This window comes from Epinephelus fuscoguttatus, linkage group LG17 (genome assembly GCF_011397635.1).
Source record: "Epinephelus fuscoguttatus linkage group LG17, E.fuscoguttatus.final_Chr_v1".
Classification (NCBI taxonomy): domain Eukaryota; kingdom Metazoa; phylum Chordata; class Actinopteri; order Perciformes; family Serranidae; genus Epinephelus; species Epinephelus fuscoguttatus.
In genome coordinates, this window is record NC_064768.1 from 22624052 (window position 1) to 22651276 (window position 27225).

General features: G+C 41.2%; 1 protein-coding gene and 1 long non-coding RNA gene across 4 annotated transcripts in view; one reads left to right on the top strand and one right to left on the bottom strand.

The window, feature by feature from the left end:
* The window catches only part of tshz1 (teashirt zinc finger homeobox 1), a 141516-nt gene that overhangs the window by 90227 nt on the left and 24064 nt on the right, over window positions 1-27225 (top strand). For 2 of the 3 annotated variants that reach the window (XM_049603029.1, XM_049603030.1), the window contains one exon: window positions 17287-17926. In XM_049603029.1, coding sequence (XP_049458986.1) covers window positions 17887-17926 — 40 coding nt within the window. In that variant the 5' untranslated portion in view covers window positions 17287-17886. Of the gene's footprint in view, window positions 1-16755; window positions 17128-17286; window positions 17927-27225 lie in introns of those variants that run through there. The other variant, XM_049603028.1, reaches the window with a different exon arrangement.
* LOC125905146 (uncharacterized) lies at window positions 908-16285 on the bottom strand. The gene is made up of 3 exons (XR_007451624.1): window positions 15644-16285; window positions 13663-13748; window positions 908-1210 (listed from the first exon to the last, which is right to left on the bottom strand). It is a non-coding gene; the product is annotated as an uncharacterized LOC125905146 (long non-coding RNA).

Sequence of the window (27225 nt, forward strand, 5' to 3'; positions counted from 1 at the left end):
CCTCTGTATACCTGGGCAGTAAAAGCATTTCTCTGTCTTATACTTTCTTGTTGGCTTTTCTTCGTATTGAATGAAATACTCACTCAAAACCAAACTTGGTGAATATTCCACCTTATTCTGCAGTTTTCTAATGATGCACTGAGAGGGCACAGTTTGCATGAGTGATCGCAGCACGTTCAGTGCTCTGTAATGCTGCTGACTTGATAATCACACTGAATTGCCATTTTATTTCACTTAAGTTATTGTTACTTACTCATTATTACTTACTCATTATTTATTTGAATTGCTGAACATATCTGAGATGTGTGCAACAATTTGAAGGAAACAGGCTATGATACAGACTGTGTTGGAAATAGAAACAACCACAATATTAATTCCCTAACCTGGTGTACCTCTCCTTTGTGACCTTTGCTGCCATGCATGAGATTTTTGAAAAACTCAAATCCCAGGAGGACTGGAGGGTAGAGTGAGATAACTTAGAGATAAACAAAATGAAGGTTGTCTTCATTTTTCTTTAATGTTAAATTAATGCCATTAAAACATTTGTCCTCTTAATGACAGAATTGTGTATTCAAGGTCAGAGTTCAGTTTTCTTAAATTGTGTCTGCGAACTCTGTTGAAAAATCGGGGATGTGGATGCTATTAAGGCTCACAGCTGCTCTCCTCATTGGAAATGGAAATGCAGAATGTCACACTTGTGTGTTTGGTGTGAAACCTATGTGTCTCATTGTTTCAAATGTCCACAGTATTCACTGTTCATCCTCCAAAAAGTTAACTCTTTAATAAGGTCCTGCGTCTGACAACTGGTAAAGCATGTATTTATTATAACAGCATCCCCATATTCATCAAGTGATAGTCAGGTCATTTCAGAATGAACCAACACACGGAGACAAAGCTTTATAGCAAAAACAGTTTCCATACTCAGCATATTTATTAACTCACATACGCTGCATTTTTATCGCAAACACAAAGAGCTGTACTCTTCTACAGGATGAATGCAAGTGGCTTGTAGGTGACAACAGCCGCCGTGATCCAGATGTCTTGCCCTAAGCCAGTCGTCCTGTGCGCTGCTGCCTCTGTAGAGACGTCTCTTGTTGTTAGCATGTAGCAGTGGATATTTCAGCCGATAATGCTGCAGACTTCGCTGGAGAAGCTGAGGTCAGGCAATGGGCTATTCTTAGCGTGACCTCAGTCATATTCTCCATTATGTCTGAAAACAAATGGGTATAAATCAGCTCAGATCACAAAAAGAGACTCTAAACTGTAGGATAAAACTCACATTGGTAAATCAGTGTGTTTGTCAGATAATGTGACTCAGGGTGACACAATGGGATGCTACTCAGCCAGATTTCTCTCTTTTCCCCTCTTGGTGTTGGTGTGTGTCTGCGTCAGCGTCTCTGTATGAACAACAGGGAGGGAGGGAAGGAGCTTGTGTTGGGTGTGTATGCGGGGAGGGGTGCATGTGTCGGTGCTCAGGTGGCAGATACCCTAGGTAAATCATTTCAGATCCATTTATTCAGAAGCCTGTGTGCAGACGACACCTGCACAACGCTGCCAAAGAAGTGCCACAATGTCAGTGACTTCGTTTGCAGCTCTGACCCCCTCCACCCCCCGCGGCTGGCGTGTGTGTGTGAATGTGCATGTGTCGTGCGTAGGCATATATATGTATATACTATATTTTCATTTGTGTGTAGTGGTATTCGGTGTCTTTATGTCTTATTCAGAGAGAAATAAAAAAGCATGGGAAGCTTTTCTGTCATCTGAATGTCTGTGTTATTGCTGTGTTGCTTTCAATGATTCCTGCTTTAAATCTAGCTTCACTCCCGTGGACGATTAGTTAATTTAATTACTCTAATGAACAAACCGACGCTAAAAAGGAGGTTTGTTTGGTTCTTAAATAGCAAATTAATTTTTAAAGCGCCTGAGATCAAATTGATGGTATTTTTAGTCTGGATGAATTTATATTTTTTTTTGATATGACAGCTGTCTTAATCTGTGTTCAAAATGAGCTCGTTTGCCTGTGTCATTTGTGCGCTGACAGTCAGTTGTGACAGTTGTAAAGTGTTCTTGAAAAAGCGCCCGACGTGGACACTCAAGGCAGCCAGACGAAAGATTTGCAGGCTGTGATGTCTGTGTGTCAAATTACTTATCTCGCTAAGCATATGCTGGCACTTCAGAATCATATACTTCAAACCCCGCGGCCTTCAAAAGCGTCAAAACGGACTGTCTTATTCAACACATCAGTCATGTAGCCACCAGCAAAATGAGCGAGATGTCATTTGCACTCAACAAAAAGCTTCCAGAGACATTTAAAGACACTCTTGATGACTGTTTCAATTTGGAGAGGCTGTTAATGATATCGTCTCAGCTGCCTTTTGCAGTTTTTTTTTTCCCTTTTTCTGAAGATACAAGTGAACGACAAAGAGTACTTAGATGTGCACTTCAGCTAAAGCTTTGCCAATTATTAATTTGAATCCTGAAGACAATTAGTAAATCACTACGGCACCCATTATCCAGCTGTTGCCCTGGATTTTTGAAGAGCGAGCCAATCTTAGGGTCAATTTAGTCTGCCAGTAATGACAAAACATAAAATAATGATTCTCTCTGTCACACTATCACACGTTTTGTGCCAATAACAAAGTCCTCTTGTGTGTGATGAGCCTGAAATAACATTCTACAAATAATATTGACCTAATAATAGAGAAAAACAACAAGAATATCTTTACTAAACACCCGCTGTGCTTCCTCATTCACAGTTTTCTTTTGTTTGAAACCCTTTCCTTACACCTCGACACACACACTCTCACTCAATGACACATAGATGCAACACACCAGTCCTTGAGCTCCAAGCAAATATCCCCCTTGGTTTGTACTGTTCTAAGTGTTAGAGAGGGTTAAACTATTTCATTGCACTAATTGGCCAGTGTCATTCCTGACGTTTGGATAAACAGCGGAAAAGAAGGAAAACTGAGACAAATGATGGCTAATTAAACTGGTGGGTGTGTGTGTGTGTGTGTGTGTGTGTGTGTGTGTGTGTGTGTGTGAGAGAGAGAGAGACAGTGCTGCAGAGACAGAAACCAGCTGACAAAAAATGGAGTGACGAAACACCCAGCTTGACAAAAGCAACAACTGCTCCTTGCTTAAGAAACTTAACATAAAGAGAAAACTACTTTCTGCTTTCTTTGAAATCCTCAGCTTCTCTCTAATTGGGTTTTATTCAGCGCTGACGGGGAGGGAAATGGAAACAGTGATTGGACACATTTTACTTAGAGTATTTTGGCAGGAGCAAGCAATTTTAGGCTTGAACTGGAAGTGTTTTATCCGGGTTAGAAGTTTCCGGTTTTTTTTTTTTGCAATTTCCTATATTGAATGAGAATTTTCATTAAAAAGCAGGCAAAGGTGTATATATAAATCTTTTCCCACCAGTTGTCCCTCACCCTCCCTGCTGCTAGTGATCTGATAAAACAAAACTCAGATAAAAACTCATCTTAAAGGAGCAAGAAACAAAGGAAGATAGAGAGAAAGTAGTGGAAGCGAACTCTTAAAATGAGCTGAGGCACGTCTGAACTCCGACCCACAGGGGACATTTGTTTTCAGAGGTAGCGTGTTGCCCTACCACATCATCCCTGGGGAGATATCTTCCTCACCATTTCTCTGCTACTTCACCTCATGTTACAGCCTCTCTCTCTCTGTCTGACTGACTCACACATGTGGACGCACACACATAAACACACACACACGCTCACATACAATTCCTCAAACCTTCGCCCAACCCCCCACCTCGCCTTTCTCGCATTTGACCACTTGTCAAGGGATGTTTATGGGCCATTGTTTGCAGTGCTGATGATCATTGTCACCGGTTGATTCCATTACCCATAGCCCTCTGATGGATGGGGCCTACCCTGACGTCCACTGATACGGGTGTCCTTGACCACTGGGGCAGACGCAATGAACGGAGGGGGCAGTGGGGTGGAGAGTTGGATCTTCTATTTTTTTTATTCAGTAGAAACAATGTGTCATACTGTTTAAATGATGTTAAGGTGCTCCGTTTGCAGATGTGATGATGCAAAAAACAACCTGAAGTAGTTTCACAAAAGTGTGCGATGTTGACAAGAAATGAAAGTATTGTTGACTGGTGGTAGGAAATGGGAAACAAACAGCTGTCTCCTGGTGTTGTCACGACACTGGAATTTCTAACCTCAATACAATTCCTTGAAAAATACTGATATTCAATACTATTTTCAATACGACATAGAAAAATTGACATAGAGGGTATACAAATACATTTTTATTGAAAGATTTGTATAAAAAGGCTGTAACATGACAACAATGACTTTTCTTATCTGGGTTAGTAGCAGAAAACATCAGAATGACTGTAGAGAACATTAACAATAAGGGTGCTTTCAGACCTAGAGTTATCTTGCTTTGGTCTGAATCAAGGACTAATTTTGTAACAAAGCTGCATAATTGTCTAGAGTTGGTTCGTGTTCTCACGGCAGCATTTACAAGCAGAACAGATAAAATGCTTGCATGAGAAAGCTGCTCTTGATTGGTCAGAATTTCCATGTGGGAAAAATCCAGGAAGTAAACAAAACCTTGAAGAAGAGTACACTTGCGAAATAAACATGACACTTACTAATGTCATGATGGAGGGACAACTACGCAGGTTGATTTTAGCGCTGCTCATCGTGGACTATATTGCTGTCATTGTTCATTTTAGTCAAACCATACAGTTTGAAAACAAGGCACGGCTCCAACTAGAAAACAATGTTTTGATGCATTGGATGTGCTGAATGTGCATATTAAGGCAGTACAGGAGGAGGTGCATGCACAGTAATAATCCTCCAGGACTGTAACACGCTCATGTTTAACCCAAACAATGTGTCATGTGACTGCAGTTGGTTTGGATCGAGGTCGGAACACGTTCTCATCACAAATGAGCCGCACCAGAGTTCGTTTGTAACAAGAAGTTCCTGGTCTGGTTGCTTTGGTGTGCACCTGAGTGTAATTGCTGTGTTTAACCCTGCCCAAACAAACCACACTTAGGGGCAAATGAACTTGAGTTGGATTGAACTGAACCAAACAGAGCAGGTGTGGAAGTATGGTTTCAAATACTCAAAATCAAAAACACATTTTCACTCCCAACTCCTCAAATGCTGACACTTGGTCACTGGCCCTAAACGTTAAACTATGACACACCAGGTACCCCTCCTGTGTTGATTTTGGACGTTCAGGTACAATTTATGCTTGTTACATAACTTTCAAAATAAACCTCAGTTTATACAGGTAATGTACGGTTATTGCTTATTACATTCATACACTCTGTTTTCAAACTAAACTTTGAACGTAGATGAGAAGAATACTTAGTTTTTACAGTTACTTGCTTTAGCGTTTTGCCTTCCTTGAGGCAACAAAAGCACATGGTTAAGTTTAGAAAAAACATCGTGGTTTGGCTTAAAATAAGTACATTTGTTACTAATGTTAAGTAACATCACATGACATATGTTACTCATGTAGCATGCTACACTTACTAGCACACTAAGTTGTCATGAGAAGAACTCAACTGACTTTTGGTTCTACACAGGACACAAACAGCAGTCTCCTGCATGAAAGTCCAGAATCTGTTTAACCTGTTGACCTTCCCTCTGACCTTTCTCGCTCCTTCTACTACAGTGGTTGCTTAAAGTGTCAAAAAATGCATACCGTCACTAAAGGGTGTCGCTGACCATCAGTATCTGATGACGATACTGATGATCAGGTGTCAGTGTTTGATGAGTTGGGAGTAAGACCAGGCTAGAATTGATATGAATCCATAGATCTATATGTTTGACAACACTTTTGTCTCCTATCGTAAGGTGTGACTTTCTATTGACTTTGTTGCTTTTAACAGTGGCACCTGACTTCCTCCTTTCCTTTTGTCATAATTCCTACGGTCACTAGAAGGCTTTGTGACCTAAGTGTAAACCTGTCGTTTTGAGGCACTTCCTAAAACAACTGATTCTGTTGTTTTCTTGGGAGAACAGTCTCCACATGGCCGACACCCAGTACCAGTGATGGTATTTATGGTTTCATAACAAACAACCAGAAAGGCAGTAATATAATAAACAGTACGGCCTGCAGTTTTCATACACACATCAGAATTTCCTATAAGAAAACTATTGTAATGCTGCAAAGAACAAAAATGTAATTATTTAAGCACTTGTGACTGGTGCTTTCTAAACTAGAAGGCAACGTCTTTTGCTTTAACTTACCATTATGAAGTAAATGTTGATTGCACAATGTCATCTCTATAGAATAATGACACTGTCAGGGTTTCCTATGAGCCTCGTTTTCACTACGCAATTCTGTCGGTCATCAGGTACAATCTCACAACAAAAATGAAGGCTCAATTTACGGCACAAAGGACGTTCGACAACCATTACGAAACCAAAACAGGAAAAGAATAGCACTCAGGAATTTGTCTTTTCTGATCCACATGCATCCAGGTATGTTTTTATATCATCCCCTACAAAAAGATATATAAAAAATGGCGGTAAAAGCAACGTCAAAGCATTGTATGTGTTTTAGAATATGTGTTTCCATTAGCTTGGCCTTTTTTGTTTTAGATTTCTGGCACTTCCACAAGTTACTTGATAGTGCATGTCCAGAAAGATGTAAGGTAGCCTACAAGATCAATGGGGAAACCCATATAAAAGAAAATGCAGTGACTTTGTTGGTGATTGTTAAGAACTCCCTAATGCAATGTAATAATTGCATTGTTAGTTCTTCCTTCAAACCCATCACTTCAGACAAACCACTTCACATTCACTCTACTGATAAAGAGTGAAAGTGATTTGAAAGAGAGATGTAAGATCATGCTCTGCTGATAGAGTTTTAGATATCTACTCTGTTTACGGCCTTGATTCATATACTTAAACTTAAAGGGTTAACATGATAGTTGTAGTAATTTGTGTTGTTCTCCTCTGGTCTTAATTACATTATTACAGTGCATGTAAACACACCAAGGGGTTGCCCGTGGCCTGGCCTCCTGCAGTGCTCAAGTGTCACAACATTATTTGAAAATTTCTTCACCATGTCATTGAATTAGAGCTCCTGACTCACTAAAACAGATGATCCTGAAGTGAAGGAATCGTTCAGAAGTCACACATCACGAGCAGACAACTGCAATTACTGATGGGAGAAGATGGGCTTGGATTTAACCAGGCCGAGGCCACGATGTGGTGTCAGTGAAGGATTGGCTGTGGTGTTTGGTGACGGGGGATGAAGCAGTGTTGATAGCTAAAACATTTACCGCGGCGCCAGCTATCGTAATTTTTCACAGAGCCGGGGTGTCATTGATCAGGATGATATCTGGCGGAGGGTAACGGGTAGTTAAAGGCACATGTTTAACAAGCTTCTCCCAAAAATTGTCACATAAAGACTTTCCATTATTATTCTGAACAAAGACAGAGTCGTTTTCTATCCCTCAGATCTGTCTTTTGTCAGCCCGTCCTCACTGGACAGATTACTTTTCTTGGGAAATAGCTTTCCTGGATCAGAAGAAATATTGTTCTCAGATAGAAACGAGACCAGATGCTGTACTTTGAGGGAGAAATTAGCCCCATTTTGTTAAAGTGTCTTAATGATAGTTGAGTTAAACCGTATCTGTAGCTATCATATGGACTGTCTTGTCCTTGTTCCTTTAAGACAATGCCATTGTGCAAAAAGAGCAGGAAAACCCAAGCCTCCAATAAAACTAACATTAATGGCAATGCAATATGCAAAGCTATGCTAATTTTATGCACACTGTCAACCTATATAGTGGCTGTTCTTCGGTCATTTCAAAAGATATGACTGCAATTAGACGACAATTGATTGAAATCATTTGCGTTTTATGATTCTGTTACTTTTGAGAGCTGACAGGGTGTTGTACGATTCACTGACAGTATATTTTCCCTGCACACCGAGATTAACTGCTATTATTGACCCTGATGCAAACCAACGGGTAATACATTTCAAACAAACTACTCACTCTCTGGGTGATTTGCATGTGGTGTGTCATTTACCATATTCCCTGATTACCTAATGATTTATGCTTTAATATAATGCACAGAGGCCTTTCAAAGCGATACGCGCACCATACCTTTACAGTGACTTAACATGTCGGAGACAGAGAAAAATTGAAATGATAGTTTAAGGACTGCGGGGGAAAAAAAGAAGTCTTATCAGTTAAGACTTGCTTTGTATGTAGGATTTTTTTCCCTTCTCTCCTTGGAAGGCAGGGGTGCAGTTGATGAATTCTTAAGCAGATCTGGCTGATAATTGTATTTCATAACTGTCATGCGGAGAGGGACTGTCCGCTGAGAAGCTATTTGTGTCACTGCATCTCTCTCCCTCTCCGTCTCTCCCTCTCTCCCTCTCTCTGCAGCCTCTTCAATAAAACTCAAATCACGACAGAGATTGTTAAGTCTACCTCCAAGATTATTAAATCCAAATGGAGAATTTATGGGTGACACTTCATAACAATTAATCTGAGATGCTTGATTAATAAAGTTCGCTCACCCCCCCACCCACCCACCCCCCCCTTTCTCTCTCATTCTCTTCTGTCTTCACCCTCCCCATCACTAAAGTTGTCCTGTTTGAGTGGGATGGAGGAGGAGGGGAACAGACGTACGGGTGGCAGGATGGTTGTCAGGGACGACATGAGTGTCATTCTTTTTGATTAATGGAGCATTGTGACCCCGCCCCTAACCCTCCTTCTTTCCCAGCATGCCCACTCTCACCTCTGCAGAGCCCCCCCCACCCCACCACCAATAACAGGTAAAAATAGATGTGGGCCAAGTTATGCTCTCCATTTGAATTCTAGCTAGACATGATCTGATGGGAAAGAAAGGTAGAAAGTAAGGAAAGAAAACTGGAAAAGAATGAAAGGAAGAAAATGTAAAAAGACAAAATGAGGAAAAAATAAATAGGTGAAGAAAGAGACAGAAATTGAAAGTAAGAAATGAAAGACGAAAGAAGTGGGGAAAGTAGGCAAAGAACAAAAAACTGTAAAGAACTGGAAAATATAAATGAAAAGACAGAAAAAGTAAAGACATAAGTGGAAGGAAAACAAGCAGCTAAAGACACAAATGAAAGAAATGGAATGAAAAAGAAGTAAAGAGACATGGAAGAAAAAAGAAACAGGAGAACAAAGAAATCAGAAGAAAGATGGAAAGAAATGAGAAAAACAAGAGAACTGGAAAGAAGCAAAGAGAACAAACTAATGAATAAAGAGGGCCAGAGGAGGAGAGAGAAAGAGGAGGCAGAACGACGGATTTTTGGAGAATGTCACCTACCTAACCTTGTCACCATGTTAAGTCAGCTGTGATTAATTAGTTGAGTGAGACTGAGCAATTAGGTCAGGAGTTTGGGGCGTATGTGAGTACAAATGTGTGTATGCATGCATGTGTCTGTGTGTCCATGCACAACTTCTTTATTTTTTGGGGGGATCAAGATCCTTTATTAACATGTATGTAAGCAGTATGTGCAACATATGAAAAAAAAATATGTTTTAGCTTCCCCTAAATCAGCCCTGGAAATTCTGTTTATACACAACAGATGCTGAGTGAATTACATTTTCTATTAATACAAGGAGGAAGTGATGCTATTTAACGTATCTGGCAAGTTGCGAAAATGTTAAGTGACATTGTATTTCAGTTGTTTTCCGCTAAAACAGGCAACCATTTAACCAAAATCCAGATCTTTAACTAACCCTAACTTAAGAGCTTTGTTGCCTAAACCTAAGGCAGGAGTCTGGATGCAAACCTGGAGTTCTGTCCTTTGTACCAACCTCCCCAACCACCCTCTTACAAAGGCTACACGGTACCTAAATGTAGTGTTTCTATACCTAAACAAAATGTCTGCGAACATAATCCAGGCTGCGTTTATGTTGCCACAGCAACCTAATTAAGAAGCAGTTAAGAAACAGACAGGGTTGCCTACCTGCTCCATGAGGACAAGAACAATTCAGAATATAAAAATGAAATAAAAGGTATATTACAAGTTGAATTTATCTGCCTCCATATTTTCAAAAAAGGTTTAAGTTTTCCGGGATTGATCCCTTAATGGAACTCTGAATCTTCCCCAACTGGATGTAATTCATGACCTCCTTAACCCACTGTCCGTATACTCACTGCAGTTTCTCCCTACGCTCAAAACACAGTAAATCTCCAAGCAAGTGGCGAGCACTGGCCTTAGACATGTGGCGAACCCCGAACAGTTCAATGAGTGCTGATTGCTCTGATCTTCTTTTGTGTATATATTTTTTAAGAAAGTGTTAAAGATGGATTTCCAAAAGCCGTTTGCATCAGTCTCATGTGGGTCTGCTCTAATCTCGCACAATCCTGCTTTGCATCAACGTAGCCGACGTACAATTTTAAACAGTTTGATATGCGACTTGCATTTGAATTCCGTGTCAAATCTGAATTTACAACAAAATGCAAATGTATAAAATGGTCGTATATTCCCAGTTTTTGCTTGGTTTGCAATAAAGAAAACCAGGAGGGGTAGAAATAAGTGTTATGAAAAAGGGCCCCGTGGTGTATTATCGCAGAAATGTGGCTCGAGATTCCTTTGAAAGAGTTTGAGGATAAGAAACCCTGAGACAAATCCTTGAACCAGTAAAGGCTTACAAAAGATCATATTTAACAATGATGGCTATATATTTTCCTTTTTGCAATTAAAGAGTCCCTCTGTGTAATTTAATGCTTCTTTTCAAGTGTCGGGTCCCCTGAGACTTGGCCTGTAGCTATGCCATCGCTCTTGGTGATTATCATTAATGAATGTCGGCGAGGACCATCCCTCAATGTGACTAGGGAGGAAACACAAGCCCTAATTAAAGGTTCCTATTCATAAATATATGCCTCAAACTGCACGGATTGACAGGCGCTGTGCACACAAGTCATTTTAATGTCAGAAAAAGCACCTTTTTAAGAGTGTTTTCTCCCTTAATGTACAGCACAGCAGCAGCAGTGACGGATTTCTGCAGCCAGAGCCCGCAGCAAGGGATCTGTGCAATTTGAGATTCACAGATTTAAATTTAGGAGTAAAGCCGAAGATTAGGATGCACTAATTTGACACGTAAGAAGACTGATAACAAAATAGCTCGACTGCTAACTGCAGCCTTACTGTGTAACTGAACACTGCGCTACAGTTTCTGCATGTAATCCTCAGGAGACTCTTTTGTGTTTTATCACAAAAGGTTACAGGGAGCTCCTTGTGCTGAGAAGTCACACTGTGCATGGAAACTTCTTCTTGTGTCTAAGCAATGGAAATATTTACAAAATGAAAACGTTTAACTGATTACAGGGTGTCACTGAGAAAGAAAATAATCCCTGTTGCTTGTGTTCCCTCATAAAAAGTAATTTTAATCATTTTAATTGCTCCAAATGCAGACTGACAACTGCTCTCATAAACGCTCGCGGTTGCATTGTGGCATCAGTTTCCCAGACAAAGCTATTGGTAATTGTTATGTGAAGAAGATCATGTTAACATTGAGGATAATATTGAGTCTGTCTGGATGTTGTATTTTTTTTTTTTTTTTTCTCACAGGGGGCTCAAAGAGTCCTGTCGGAAAAAGAAGCTTGGTGAGACAAACATTTGGCTGCGTCTCTTTCCTCCTTAATGGCTGAAAAATGCTAATTGGAGTGCACGTGTCAAAGAAAACAAAAGGGAAGGGAGGAGGAGAGGGAAGGAGTGTGCGTGTCAGAGAGGCTGGTATTTTGAAACGTGAAATATGTCACTTTATTTCGCCGAGTTGGGGAGGATTTTTGAGCAAGGTTGTTTCCCGGAAGCAGGAAATCTCAGATAAAGTTGCGCCTGTGGTGGTGTGTAATGTAGCTCATGTTTAAATAGGGGGAGAAAAATGCACTTTCAGACACTGTGCATGTATTCTGCTGAACAATTATTTCACAGATCATGTAAACAAGCTGAAGCCATTTCCTTTGCTTTCAGCTTTCTTGCTGCTATAAAATAACACCTCGAATCCCTGCGAGACTCGGATCCTTTAATAAACTTGCATCTGTCACTGCTGCACAGCATTTCATCACAGTCGTCGTCCAAACTGACAAAAATCAAAAAAAGCTCAGGTGGGGATTACAAACCTTTAATTGCATTGTCAAAACTACGGCAACATATCGGTTTTTTTTTTTTAAGTCTACACATTAAACAAGTCGAGGAAAAGTAAATCTCTATAAAATATCAAAACCCTTCCTTCTCTGCCTCTCTCTCGCTATCCATACTCACACTTGGCATTTTAATTATGCAGTCTTATCTGATAGATGTGGAGATATAGCTCATGTCAAAGTTAGAGCCTCTTCTTTATTAATTTTTTATTATATATTCTTATATTCAGGCTGTCAATGAATGTCTGGAATCTGATAGGACCCATCATTGATTGAAGATTACTCAAGATTATGAAGAGAGGCATTATCATAAGCTGTAAGCCTTCGTCATTCCAAATGTTCACTTATTTGAATGACACTAAGGGAAAAGATTACACTCTATTTTAGTCCACCAAGAATAAGTTTGGACGTCCGCCGCTCCGCACAGCTAACTAACACTAAAATATAAAAGAGGAGCTTCGTCAGAGAGCATATCAACGAGACGTTAAACACCACGTTAAACCCTTGACAGCACATTTGCGGTGCATTACTCGTACTCGCATGCCAGAGGAGCCCAAACCTTTTGACATCAGAGGTTTATGGCTGCAAAATAGCTCGGGTGGTTCGCCACAGGCCAAAATCTGCAATGCAACGTTAATTATTTATGAATATTAAGAGGTGGGCGTTAAAGTCTTGGTTTATGTCATGATGATTTTTGTTGATATACTTTGCAAGGTGATTCAAAATACATCCTCAGATTTAACTGAAATAAAATGTGTTGACAGATGAAACATTTTAGGATCATATTTGTATAATAATGTATACTTTGTCGGTATGGAAACTTCTCTTGACTGCACAGCAAACAGATCCACTTGAACATATTTTTAGCTTGTTAACCGGTGTCAGACAGAGGTGGTAAATGAATTAAATCACACTACAGTGTGTGGCTCTAACACACGTTTTATATCATCTACCTTTGCAGTTCTTTTTCATGTGATGCTCTCTGTGGTTGACATGATGATAGAAGTAGGAAAAGTACAGAAATAGTAGTGAGGATGATGAAGAATAGAGGAAGAAACAAGGAAAGTAGTTGTTAAAGATGTTTTAAAAGTTGCACATTTTTTGTGTTGCATGTTTGACCGGGAAGCAGCACGCCACGATTAGTGCGAAGATGTCGACAAAATGTGAACACACAAACCTCAAGGCAAGAATTTGGTTTTATTTGCTTATTAGATTTTACAAATAATTCTCAGAATTGTTAGGCGGCATACAGAAAAAAGTCCAAATGAAATTATAGCTCAGTAGAAATTGTTATTATTCAGGGAGTTCATGTGAAAAATGTGCTGAAATTTAACACATCCTGTTTTTACTATTAATGATTTTTCTCACTCACTGTTGAACTGACATTAATTGACCACATTTATATGAGTAAATATGGATTGCTGGCATATCATTCCCAATATTTTATTTCATACATCTTTGTCATGATTTGGTCATGTGAGTTTAAACGTATCAACTTTTTCCAAACAAGCTCCCTCACCTCATTCGACAACCTGCAGAGCTCCTTCGCAGTACGATCCAGTCGATCTCATAAACAGCTGCTCCTTGCAGATAGTCACGTCAGACCTAGAGAGAAAAAAGACAGGAGACAAAAGAAAGCAGAGAATAATGTATGTAAAATATACATGACGACTACATGGCTGCTCTCACCCGCTCTGAGGGGAGTATTGTCACGCAGAAGAGAAGGAAACAAGATGACATGTCATCACGCTGTCATTGTGCCACAGTGTGTGGAAGAGGGGCTTCATGTATACAAGTTGGGGATGGCGGGAAACAACTGTTTGTGCGCTCGGCTTTTGTCATACATGCGCATGGACACGGCTAGTTGCATCAAGGGTAGTGTGGCTGCTGTAGCAAGCAATTTGGATCATGTGTCCTGATTATGTGTGGCTTTCTGTTTGGAAAAATATGCACATATCTAGACATATGACACACTGCACATATAGGTCAAAGGTTATGAAGAGAGAAGTGCAAAATTGAAAACAGTATATTTTTTGTCTGGGCTGTAAAGTGTAAATCATGACTGTGACTTTCAGGGATGCTTTTAAATAAAAGCCCAACTGATACACACAAATACACATTTGTACTTTCACAGTAGTCGTATATATGCCGTCCAAAAAGACGAGAGACAAAAAAGAAAAGGAAAAATGAGCAAAATACCATGAAAAGAGACGGACGCTGTGCAAGAAATTCACCACAAAGACAGAAAATTGTTTCTAATAACAGGAAACTTTGTCATTTTAATACGATCGTGCTCTCGTTCTCAATAAGTCCTGCTCATGTTCAGACATTTCAGTGCAGAGCTGGTTCCTACCCCTGCCTCTTGAACCACATGTCCCCCCCTGCTGGCCCAGGATCAGATCCTGCACAAGCTTCTCTACTGTGATTCCAAAAACCATGCAACCTTGAGTGCAAGAAAGGAAGCCTCACTCTCGAAACTAACACCAAAAAATAAAAGTGAACACACCAATATATTCTCACTTTTGTTGTGTATTATGACAGAAGATTGGCTTTATTTATTTATTCTCAGTTTTTACTCACTGACCTGAACATTTTCCTGAATAAAGATCTCACATCATAATGAGCACTGAAGGTTGAAAGCAGTTTAAAAGCCAGAAAGTATTATTTTGTTCAAATAAGCAGTTTATCTTGTTGGATTTTAATATTGCAGCAAAACTAGTGAAAGAAATTGTGTTACAAAAAACTGTTAACTCCACTCAGTGGCTGTGAGGCAGCTTATACCTGCTTCCCTGATGTAATTACAGCCAACCTTTACTGTTTTTGTTCAGTGGATGAAGTGCTGCAGTATTAACTACCTCTCTGAGCACACTTCTGCTCTGCATGGTCACACTGGATTTACCTCACACAACAGCAAATTCAAGCAGTTTGCTTAATATTCAGCAACAGCATTCACGGTTATTTAAGTGAGCCAGAAGGAGCCACAAAATAAGGTGTTACAGTTAAAGTTAAACCTTATATTTCATGTTAGTATGATCAGGTTTTATTGTGTAGTGTTTATTTAAAACTGTAAGGATTTCAATCTAAATATGACCAGTTTAAAAAGTAGATGCACATTTTATATTGTGTAAGCAAATCCAAAATAAGGAGTGATAATTTGTGAGCTGCACCTCTACTGTCTGTCCGTTTTGGGATGGAAATGTTAGTGACGTAAGTCGGCTCCATCAATCAGCGGGCAGGCCGCTTTGACAGACAGGGACAGACAGATGCTGGGGCGGTACTTGGTATTTCTTTTACCACATAATAGGCGACCTCAGACATCCTCTCTGCGCAGATGATCAGTTTTCGCAGACAGGCAATGGCACAAAATAATACCGAGCGTAAAGACGCAGAAATCTTGTGAGGAGTTTCAGTGCTGTGCGTAATGAGGAGGAGACACCCGGCTGTTTATTACCTGTTCACTGAGATAACAAGAGGCTGGAGGGGTAAATTCAGACACTCACCTGAGTCTGTTAAACCAGGGCGGTTTGCAGAGAGTTTGTAATCCAGCTTCTTGTAAATGATTTGGTCCAAACCTCCGATCGGAGCCGCTGGAGCTGGCTGAATACTGTCCTTAAGTCCCGTAACTGGCCGCAGACGGATGTCATGAGAGCTGGCTCACTTCAGACTGGATGCGCTCTTCCTCCAAGTTATTTACTGATTCTATAACTCAGTAATAAAAACAAACTTTTCCTCTTCTTCTCCCTTCTTCACCATTCTCTCCTGCAGTAACCGGATAAATCATGCTGTCTCATTTGAGATCACATTAGCCTACTTGTGTGCCCTTTATAAACACTTTATGGTGGATAATAGTTAGGATGGAGTGTAGGCTATTAATGGAGCCTCTTGTGGATTCAGAGCCCCTCCCCTTCACCACAAGCCTCACTAAAAAGGTGTAACGAATCGATCTGCAGCCTCCTTTGTCCCGCTAAAGAGGTCACCGAAAAATCTGCACATTTTTTAAGCAAACTTGGGAGCAGAGCTCAGAGCTGATCTGCACTGCACATTTAAGACTGTCTGAACAAGTGAGCTCCTTATTTCGCTTATGTTTTTGTGCATAGGTGAGGAAAAAAATCAGCCATAAAATGTTTTATGCAAGGGAAAACTTGATATAATGTCATGCGTAAATGTGGCACTTTTGAGATTTTGCAATGCACATAATTTAAGTCCCACTGTTTACATGAATTATTAGTGATTGATGTTTCAGGGTATAATCCCAATAATCAGTCAGGCCTGATGTTGCTGTGCTTGTAGCGAAGATTATCCTCCTTGTGTCGGATCAACAAAGATTAATAGGTTTATTGGTTGATATAATCTATCTTTTTTATTTGCTTTTTGGAGTATGTGTTGCAAATTAAAAGGCAGGATGTGTATTGATGCTGTACCTCAACTGTAGCAGTGACTATTAAACCAAATATCATGTTGGTTTTTAGAAATCTCTCCCCCACACACACACGCTGCACGTCAACTTTTCGAGGCACCTCTCATTCTGCTGTTTTCCTGCAAGTTTACAAATCGGCCACTCGCATGTTGACGCACAGGACGCGCCTCTCCTGCATATGTGCGCAGACAGGAAGGCGTTGAAATGAAAGCCATCCCAGTGAACAATTAGAGCCGCAGATTGACAGGTGGGCTCTGACTGTCAGGGTGACGCTTGTGGAGGGGTGGAGTAAAGGAGAGGCCGGAAAGGCAGCTGGATGTGTCTGTCTATCAGTGGGAGCTGTCTGAACGCACCGCGCATCACCAATGTGCGCACATTTCACTGCGGAGAATATCCAGGGACGCTCGTTGCGCTCTTTAGAATAAACAATAATAAATCCAAACAACAACAACAACAGTGAGCACACAGTCTGCGGCTCAGAGGGCGGGCCTGCTCGGTGTGTTTTGTGATGACTTTCTGAGAAATTCGTCAAGTGTCTGTGTTGACAATCGGACGGACAGCGTATATGTGAGTATTTCATTATCCGGGGGGTGTTTTTCGGGAAGACGGGGTGTGAGCTGATTGCTGCGGGCTTTCTCCGCACACACACTTGACTGATTGACACACACCCAGCCTGGCTAACGTGTCACTCTTTCCTCTCTTTTTTCCCTGATTTCCTTTCCAAAGAGCGGAGCTTGGAGACCGGAGCTGGCACCTGGACGGGCGGACGGAGGGGATCGAGGCACTACAGCGCAGTTTGGACTCGTCTCCACCGCCGAGTGAGTTAAAAAAAAAAACGCAAGAAGAGGAGCTCCGTTGTCTCCACTTTTGCTGTGAACAGAGGTATGAAATAGTACAGTGAGTGGTGTGAAGATCTTTTGATGGAAACGCGGCGAGCAGCTCCGGCAGCTGTCCGTATCCCCCCCTCCACAGACTGAGATCCGCACGGAGCTTCCGCCAGTTTTTCACCGAGCCAGCCTGCGATGAGTTTCTGTGATCGGCAGAAGTTAACGGACTTCTGTGCCCTGTGTGCTTTAAATCATTTGTAAGCTGCATTTTCTCTCCGGACATAACGACTCTAAAATGATCTAAGAGATTAAACCTCCACTTGCATCGATATAGAAAGAGACTTCTCCACCCTGCGAGGGATCTACACTTTCATTCTAACATCCCGCTGAAGAACTGAGGAAACGCTGCTGGCTTTGATTTCCTCCTTTGGTTTCCTCTCCAGCTCGTCCGCTATTTTGATCTCTGCATGAAAAGTCAAGCGGAAAGTCTTGCAGCAGCATGCCGAGGAGAAAGCAGCAAGCACCGCGGCGGTCAGCAGGTAAGCCCCGGTCCTCCAAACAAACACCCACCAAGCACCAGACACACACACACACACACACACACACACGCACTTTATTCCCCCAGCATAACCAGCCAGGATCAGTGTGCAGACAAGTTTACACAGCAGCGTACAGGCCTGATGCAGGGCACAGCACAAGGACAGCAGGACCTCTCATGTGCTTTCATTGTGGAGCCAAGCAAAATTTCACCATGCATAGTTTTCCAACATCTCAACAGCCCATAATAAGTTTATTGCTACTAATCTAAGGCGTGTTTGACTGGCAACAGCATTGTTTCATTTACGCAGCCATGCCTCGGTGCCAATTCTGCCTCTTGAGAAATGAATGCGCTCAGCTGCACTTCAACGCTTTAAAGCTGATCCTCCACGAGGTTGCCAGCATCCAAGTTCTCCAAACAAAGCTCATCTTATCTCATTTTTACAGGCTAACGTGTTTGATGTGTTGGTGCCAGTAAAAAGAAAAAAAAGAAGAGAGAGAGAGAGAAAGAAAAGTGGCGTATTTTCAGCTTGTGTTCCGCTCTGGGATTGCCATCCTTGATTTGATGCTTGATTGATCGCCTGTCATGCGACTGCCTTTGATCTATTCATTCCTGATAAACATCAGTAAATCATTCACCATAGAGACACGCATGCGCCCCGGCAGCTGGACTCCCTCAAAGGATAACTTTTTGCCCCCGCCGAGGAGCAAAGAAAAGACAAATTGAAAGAAAAGTTCTCAAGCGGGATAAATACTTTGCGATTAATACCCAAGGGGGAGGGAACAAGGGAGGAGGGGAGGAGGGGTGCTGGGGCGTAGCGAGATCACAGAGAAGCATCTCATACTGAAATAGCCCCAAAACACTGCAGGGTGAAGTGGGGAGGTTACCTCTAATGGTCACTGCAAGCTCTTGACCTGACCTCTGTGTCCATCCAGGAGAGAAGGAAGTGTGAATCTGCCCTAAATGTTGAAGAGGCAGCAACATATACACACCTCAACATGAATACAGCAGTGATAAAGTCTGTGGCTTGCTCAATATTAGATAAAGAAATGTAAATTATAGTATTTAGGTGTGTCTCAGATGAGCAACTTCATTAATAAGTGTTGCAATTACACTGCACAAGCTTTTTGTTTTTAGAGAAAACACCTCACAAAAGTGAATAATGTCAAATTCACAGAGAAATTCAACGCCACAATTTCTGTCTCAGCTCCCACATATCTCCCTCTGACAGTCGTGCCTGCATGTTGTCGTTAAGTTGACCAGACGTGAACTGTTCTGAGAGAGAATCGCATGTTTGCCTGAATCCATTTGATGTCCCTGGGCGATGTGAGTGATTGACATGCATTTCCAAATGACGGGGGGGGGGGGAAGAGGAGCCTTTGAAGTTCATGCAGTAATGACCAAAGCCGAATAAAACAGCTGTAGAATGTTAAGCAGGCGGTGGAAATGTGAGGTTAAGCAGACTTAATCAAGGTTGTGACAGAAAGACTTTGAACTCGGTGGGGCTGTAATTTCTAATTGACGCCAGGCTTTAGTGATGGATAGAGAGAAATGTGTTTGAAGAACAGGCCTGAAAGTGAATAGTGTCGGTTTATACCTTCGCCACAAATAGCGGTGAAATCCCCAAAAGAGAGCAGGGGGGGGGGGGAGTGTTTCCTGTTTTCCAGCCTCTTCTGGTCACTCAGCCGAGCTCTGAAGTGGCCCCATTCCGGCTCAGCTTTTGAATATTGATTTAATTGTCTGTTTTTGTGACAGACACATACATCACAGGCAGTAATGGTCAATCCAAACTTGGCAGGCTTTGTCTCTACGTTATTTCCACAGCGTGACATATGGTCAATCCAAAAACTTAAACACCTCTACTGAAGTGTGTGTATGTCCACGTTGAAATGGAGCATACACACCTTTAAACACAGGCTATTTTTTTTTCTTACAATGCATTACCAGATATTTCCACAACCTGGATTTGTCACTTTGGAGTTGCACGAAAACAAAATGTTGCACACGCTCCTCAGAGGGAGAGGGAGAGAGGTTTCAATGGCTCTTTGTATGCCATTTCAAATGGGCTCTGTTTCATCAGTCACAGTGATGATTTTAGACCCTGTAATGGCGCTGTACCCTATCTACTTTATGACCAGTGACAATACATCAGTGTTCTTTCATTTGGAACCGCATTACTGCATCTGTTAGTTTTGGCAGTTGAGTTCAGTGCAGTGCAATTTGAGCAGCAGAGACTTTTGCTGCAGTCATTTGTCGTCATTTTCCGTTTTTTCCCCTTGTCTCCTCTCACTGAAGTGCAGTTGTGTTGGGAGGTATTTCTCACAGGACCTCGAGGTAAACAATGCAGCAATAACAAGTGATTAAAATGAGAGTAAAAATGAATTCGGAGGTGGGATTTTAAAAGGGGCCAGTTGTGTTTCGTATTTGTGATAAAATTTTATGTGTTTAACTTGTATTGACCTTTCCAGGTTACGTGTGAAACTAATGTCATTGTGCCAGTGTTGCCTTTGATCACGTGAAATTGAAATATGCGCCGGAATGATTAGTCGATGAACAGAAAATTAATCGGCAACACTTTTCGTTTTCATCATTTGGCTCGTAAAAAAAGGCGACTGTTCTCTAGTTCTGCTTCCTCAGATGTGACGATTTGCTTCTTTTCTTTGTGTAGTGTTGCAGATTTTGTTTATTTATTAATTTTATTTTATTTTATTTTGGACTGTTTGCCAGACAAAACAATTTGAAGAGGTTACTTTGGGTAATTTTTCAATATTTTCTGACATTTATTAGCTAATCAATGATCAAAAACATTTGGTAAAATAAAGAGTTTGATACTAACTGCATCTATTTTTAGTGCCCCTTAAAGCAAACCATACATTATATGGGAGTCTTGAATCAGTAGCATTAGCATGTATAAATATGGCACCTTACTGTACATATGACAGCCAGATAACAAGTAATTAATTTAGGTTGTAGATGTGAGATATTGTATAAAAGATATACCAGGAAGCCATAATTCTGTATTTGCCTTGATACTGAGGTCACAGTTTTGATTGCTGTCGGGAAATTAATGGTTTTGCTGCACGTCTACTCTCGCTTTTAGTTTGCCAGCCACAATATCTTAAATCAAACACTGTCACTCTAAGTAATGAATCTGTCAACTAATCATTCAACACGTCAGAGTGATTACGGTGTGACACTGTGGTGGATTTATTCCACAGGAGTTCAAAAGGTCTATATAAAAAAACTAGCGTTTTTTATTACCTGTTCTGCACAACATTTAGTTTTACCGAGACAGAGGAAGAGGCGGGGCAAACTGTGGGTGACCAATCCGCAGTGGGACGGAACAGGATACAGGTCCGTCAGTGTGTGGGATAGACGTCTTTGTACTCACTGTTCTTCACTTGAATTAAGCAGGGAATCTGAAATCCACTCAGTTTCCTTTCACTCTTAGATGTTTAAGTTTAGAAATATTTGATCCTGTGCTGGATTCTTATCTGCACTGACAGCAGAGAGAGCAGTTTCTGCTCTGACAGAATTAGTACAGGTCATGAAGGGAGAGAAAGTGACATGCTGCGATACTGTCAAACATGACCGTGTGGAAATGCGTTCCCTCATAGCTGAAGACCGTAATTAGCTTGCCTTTGTCTGCTCTCTTGATAGAAATGTTAGGCAACTGGCTGGGTTTGGCCACTCACACACTGATGCCACTAATTAAAAAGTTTAGCACTCTAAACATAAATCAAGCATTCGGGTTACAGTCAGAGGCTGTGGATGCTGTTAATTTCTTTAATATGTATGATTCAGTGTCTCCAATAAACGGACGCCAGTGCTACATTTTAATGATCTGTCTGTATCGCTTAGCTCAGCATGTTTAATTAAAGCGCTCTGCAACATTTGTCCAGATTGAAGCCACAATGAGGTACAGGATGCACAGAGAGTGCCTCGCCTCGTGAGCCTCTCCACTGACATCAGCGGCTGCCTAAACAGATCCCCCCTCTTTACTGCCACTATCACCACCTCAATGCAAAAGGAGTCTCTTAATTATGACTTGTGGGTGGGGGAGAAGTTGAGCTTCCCTTCTTCCCGACGGCATCGTTAGCCGTGGTCCCTAATTATCCAGGTAGCTGACGGATCAGTGACAGGGCCCCACCGATTAATGCTTACAAATTCAGCAAGGTGTCAAGTCTGCAAGCTGCCTTGATATAATCAACTCGGTGTTAGCCACTTCTTCTCAGACACCCACCGCCAGTTGTTCCAGTGTACACTCAACAGCAGAGGTTGCTTGCAGTGTGACGTGACAAATGTGTGACTTGTGAAGCTGTGCTGGACACAAACACTCCTGTAACGAGTGGTTGTAGTCTCAAGTCTGGGTGTACGTGACCTCTCACTGTAAACAGCCGTACAGTATATATGCAGTGCAAGTCTTTACTGCTTAAAGAATAGCTGGATACATGTGGCTTCCATTGGATGTGAAAGATGTTCTTAATGCTTTGCCTTTCCCTCTGATCTTTCCGGTAACAGCTTTTTGGTTTGTTTGACAGAACAGGAACAAAGTTCTAAGCCGAGCAGCATTAATACATTTTGTTGTTGTTGTTACTTTGCATTGTATTTCCTCTGCAGAAATTTAGCTCACGGCACCTGTCAACTAAGACGCCATCGCCTTGGAACCTTGTGTTGGTTTTATCGGGATGTTTCTGATAAAGTATTTAATGACATTTGTCAGGAGTTGAAGCCGCGCTGTGAGGAAAAAAAAAATGTTATTTGAAGTGAAAAGTCTGCAGATGAGAACAGAGCACGCCGGTGTGTTTATGTGTATATGTGTGTGTGTGTGTGTGCGAGTCACTGAGCAAGACGAGCAGTTTGTGCAACCCCCCGCGCGTGTGTGTGTGCGCGCGTGTGTATGAATGTGAAATATTCTGATCCTGTGATAAGGCAGTGTATGTAAAGTGCCATTAACAGGTGACATTGACTGAAGGAGTCAGTGGATATATTTGCTATCCCACACTCCGCTACACCCGCAGTTTCATTTGCATGTGGTGTCAGAGCCAGTAGGCCTTCAGGAAATCAAAGACACACACTAATACGCACACTCGCACAACTACACTCTCTGTCCTCATCTTCGTGGAGGTTAAGTGACAAATGAAGATCGATGACTGCTCTTATGGAAAAGAGAGGGTCGGATTGAAAATATGTGGGAATTAGGCTCGCCAGCAGGGTGACGATGTAAAGGCATTCAGCACTGCAGCCGCGAGGTAAAACTATCCCAGAGCTTAATGAGGTTCAGAGGAAGCAGGAAAACCTGGATTTTCACTCAAGCACGACACAAGGAGGCTCGACAAAAGAAGTAAAGAAAACAAGGTCATTTTTACTGGAATGAAAACTCACGAGCATCCTCATTCCTAAACACATCCTGCGTGTATTTATTGTCTCTTGATTTTCGCTGTGTCTGTTTTCCATTCGCAAAAAGACATCTTGGCTTTGATTCAAAACAGCTGCACAACAAAAGCCACCATGTACAGTGGGGATGTAAAATAATAACAGGAATAATAACAAGAATGAAATCATCCACATGACTTCTCCTGGAGGGGTTTATGGTGTCGGTTGCTGATTGTTGTGTGGCACACACACAGAGTTGTGCTGCTGATTGAGTAAAATAGCCAGTTGGGTGGAAGGAGAAGAGGGTGAAATCACAGGCAGGGTTTATAAAATAAATTCTATCGATCGCCTTATATGTACGTGTACACTAGCTGAGAACTTATTCACCTTGTGTCCAATACAAACATATGGATTTCACACAGCATATGTGACTGTGGGCCTTCATCCTGGCCATCTGAAGTCATGGATAAGGCTGCAACTCACAATTCTATCCATGTATTCAAGATTTCGGCTGTTTACCCCTTACGTTATACACAATATTTTTGAATGTAAGTGATGTAGATTGACATATGGGATAATGAATTTGATATGTTTTACAAACTAAGATATATTGTTGGGTATTTTGCAATATGGCTTGTGTATTACTGCTTTTTCTTTATGTACTTTTTGCATATGTACTTTAATCAAACCCTGAGTGGTTTGGATGGTTGACCACACCTGCCATCATAAAGCTAGTTAGCCTATTGGTGTGCATTATGTATAAATATAAGTGTGGCTTCCACTTTTCGAACATTTTGACCTGACAAATATCGAATTGACACAGCTTTTGTGTCATGGAGTTAGCGTGCAGGCGTTACCTTTTCGTCATTGACGCTATTTTTGATGGCCTTGTGAGTGTAATTACTTCTCATAAAGGAATTACGAATTAATCTGCCAATTATTTTCTCAGTTAATCAACAAACGTTTGGTCCACATAAGCCTGAAGATAGTGAAAATTGCTCACTGTAATTTCACAAAGCCAGGTGACGTTATTTAAAATGTCTTGTTTTGTTCGATCGACACTCTAAAACCTGAAGATATTCAGTTTACCATCATGAACGACAAAAAAAAGGCATCAAATCCTCACATTTGTAAAGCTGAAAACAAAACAAAAAAAAGATTATTCATTTATCAAATAGTTGCAGATTAATTGTCTGATAACTGACTAATTGTTGCAACTCTGTTTAGGGATTTAACACTCAACATATTTTAACCTGATCTTAAGAAAGTGAGATTTCCAGATATTAGGCTCAATTTTAGGCAACTGAAACTTTGCTTGAAGCTTCATACTTTGGAATATCTCACTATTATTATAGGCTCTAGCAAAGTAGCAAAGGATTGTGGGCAATCAGACACTCAAAGTGGGCCAGCTGCAACTGCTTCCTCACACTAACATTTGTAGTTTAACATTAAAAAGACACGGGAATGGGGTTAAGTGTGAAAAAGATGCAGACAGAAAGAAAAATGGGAAGTGATGATATTAAGGCAAGATGACGGGAGGTCCAGGGTACACTCAGAGGTCAGTGTGCACTCAGGGGAGCCTCTAGTGTGGAGTGTGTGTTCTGTGTGTTTGGTCTTGTATGTCTGTTGTCTGAGTACTTTAGTATAAATGCACTTTATGGTCTTAGTTATCAATTACAGTGTAATGTTACACCAGTGTATTGTTTGTGTCCTTGCATGATTGATGCTCTGTACGCCAGACAGACGCCGTTATTGGAGAGACAGAGTTAGCCAGCGTTGGCTGCTGTGATCTAATTTGTCCAAAGCCAAAAAAGACTCTGATTCAGATATTTGTTTCTGCATTTTGCCCGGGTGATCTCACAAATTACTCTGCATCCTTTTTCTTTTCTTTTTTTTCTCTTTTTTTAGCTCTACACTTGATGTATTAGAAATTGCCACTGAGGCAGCGCCTGTTGCAGTAATCGCGGTGATCATGCTAGAGATAAGGCTGGAGATACATGGCCACCACAGCAGGCGCACTGAGGTTTAAATTACTCCTTTTTTATTGAATCTCTTGCTCCCTCATATTGCCGATACTTGAGTCAGGAGCTCAGTCCGTTAAGCTAAGACTGAAAAACTGCCTTTGATCCTCAAAGTAAACATTAAAAAACAGTGTTGAAGTGAGTGAGTTGCCACCGGAGGCCCTGTACGACCCAGCCCTCGAGTTGTGCTGCTTCTGTTAACCAGCCTTGAACATCTGGGTTGAAGCAGCTTAGGTAAGAGAGGGTGTGGGTGAGGGGGGAGAAGAAAACAGAGGGAGAGAAAGAGGGGCTGTGAAGAAAAGGTATTAAAAGTGACAGATGAACAGGACTTGGGTAGACGTTCTCCTGCAGCAGCTGTGACTGCTGCCATTGCTCTGACAGGTGTCAATTAAGAATTACTGCCGAGGCCCTGTAGTCATTTTTTCCTGCCCAGCTGTCTGTCTCCGTGCCTTTTTGAGAAATAACACTTTACCCTTGTCACTGCTTTAGCGCTTAGCCACGGTCGCCCTAGAAAATGAGAGCATGGCGGGCACGCTAATCGATAACCAGTGTATTAGCAATTATTTTGCCCATTGATTTACGGTGGGGCAGCGACTCCCACCGTGTTATTAGCCGCTGATTATATGCGCCTGTGCTATACTGCAGACACGCACGCCAACACATACACTTGCTTTGCTGTTGCCAGTTATCTTTACAGCTGTGTATGGAGAGACAAAAAAAAGTATTTCCTTTTTCATTGTCAAAGTTTAGTTCTTGAACTTGTCTCAGGAGCTCCCCAGAGGATGCAGAACAGTTTAATATAACCATAATTTAATTTACTTCATAGGACAATTAAATTATGTTTTATGTTGATTATGTTAATTATGTTTTAAATTACACTAAGTCTAGTTATAGAAACCACTTTCACCACTAAATTGTCATGTGACTGCTACAGTGATATACGGTGCTGCTCTCAGTCGTATCTCAAAATGAAACAATCAGTGTGGAGTATGTGTAATTTATGCTTTCTAGTATGGTGATTTGAAGCATTTTCACTGTCGGCTTCTCATAATACCAAAAACAAAAACCTGCTAACCACTGTGAAATTTTAGAAAACACCATTTTGTCACCTTGTGGCAGCCCAGTCGCTAGAGGAAAATGTTGGCATTGTACATTTCTGCACACCATGGATACGTTACATTTGTTTGTTTCATTTCAAGGTTTTAGTACATGAGCTGACTTTGTCATCGGGAGGTAGAGGGGATGATGAATGGTTTGACACCTAGGTGAGACGTCTGCCAAGCTGCAGACCACTATTGGAGACCAACTAAAAACAAAACTGGTTGTTTCTTAGCGAGTTATTGCGGTATTTTCAGCAGCTTTTCAGCCACCAAATGCACGTGTTTTCTAGCAACTCGTCGCTGTGTTTGCAGCATTGATAGTGCCATAATGAGTGGTAGTTTTTACAGAGACATTGCTGTGTTTCCAGCCATGTTTGTGCCACCAGAGTAGTGTATTTTGAGCCAAATACTGACCTTATCCTAACCATAACCAAGTTGTTTTTGTGCCTATACAAATCCGTTGTTTGTAGAAATGTACAATGGCAACATTTATTCTGGTGAGTGGGCTACTTGTGAACTAAAGATAGCGTTATAGGCCCTTCGATAAAAGGAAACTTAATTTCTTAGCTACGAATGCACCAATCCAATCCACATTAGGGTCTGTACTGGTCTAAATAAGCAGATCATGTGACAGATCCTCATCGATAGCTTCAGGAGAGAAAATGTTCGATCAGTACACAACTTTACTTTTTACTTATTTAGGTGAAAGCTGATGAATTGGAACGTTCTTACTGATTTCAAAAGGGGGATGCTAACATTCTGTGTCCACAATGAAACAGTTGTAGAAACTGTCCTGTGCAGAG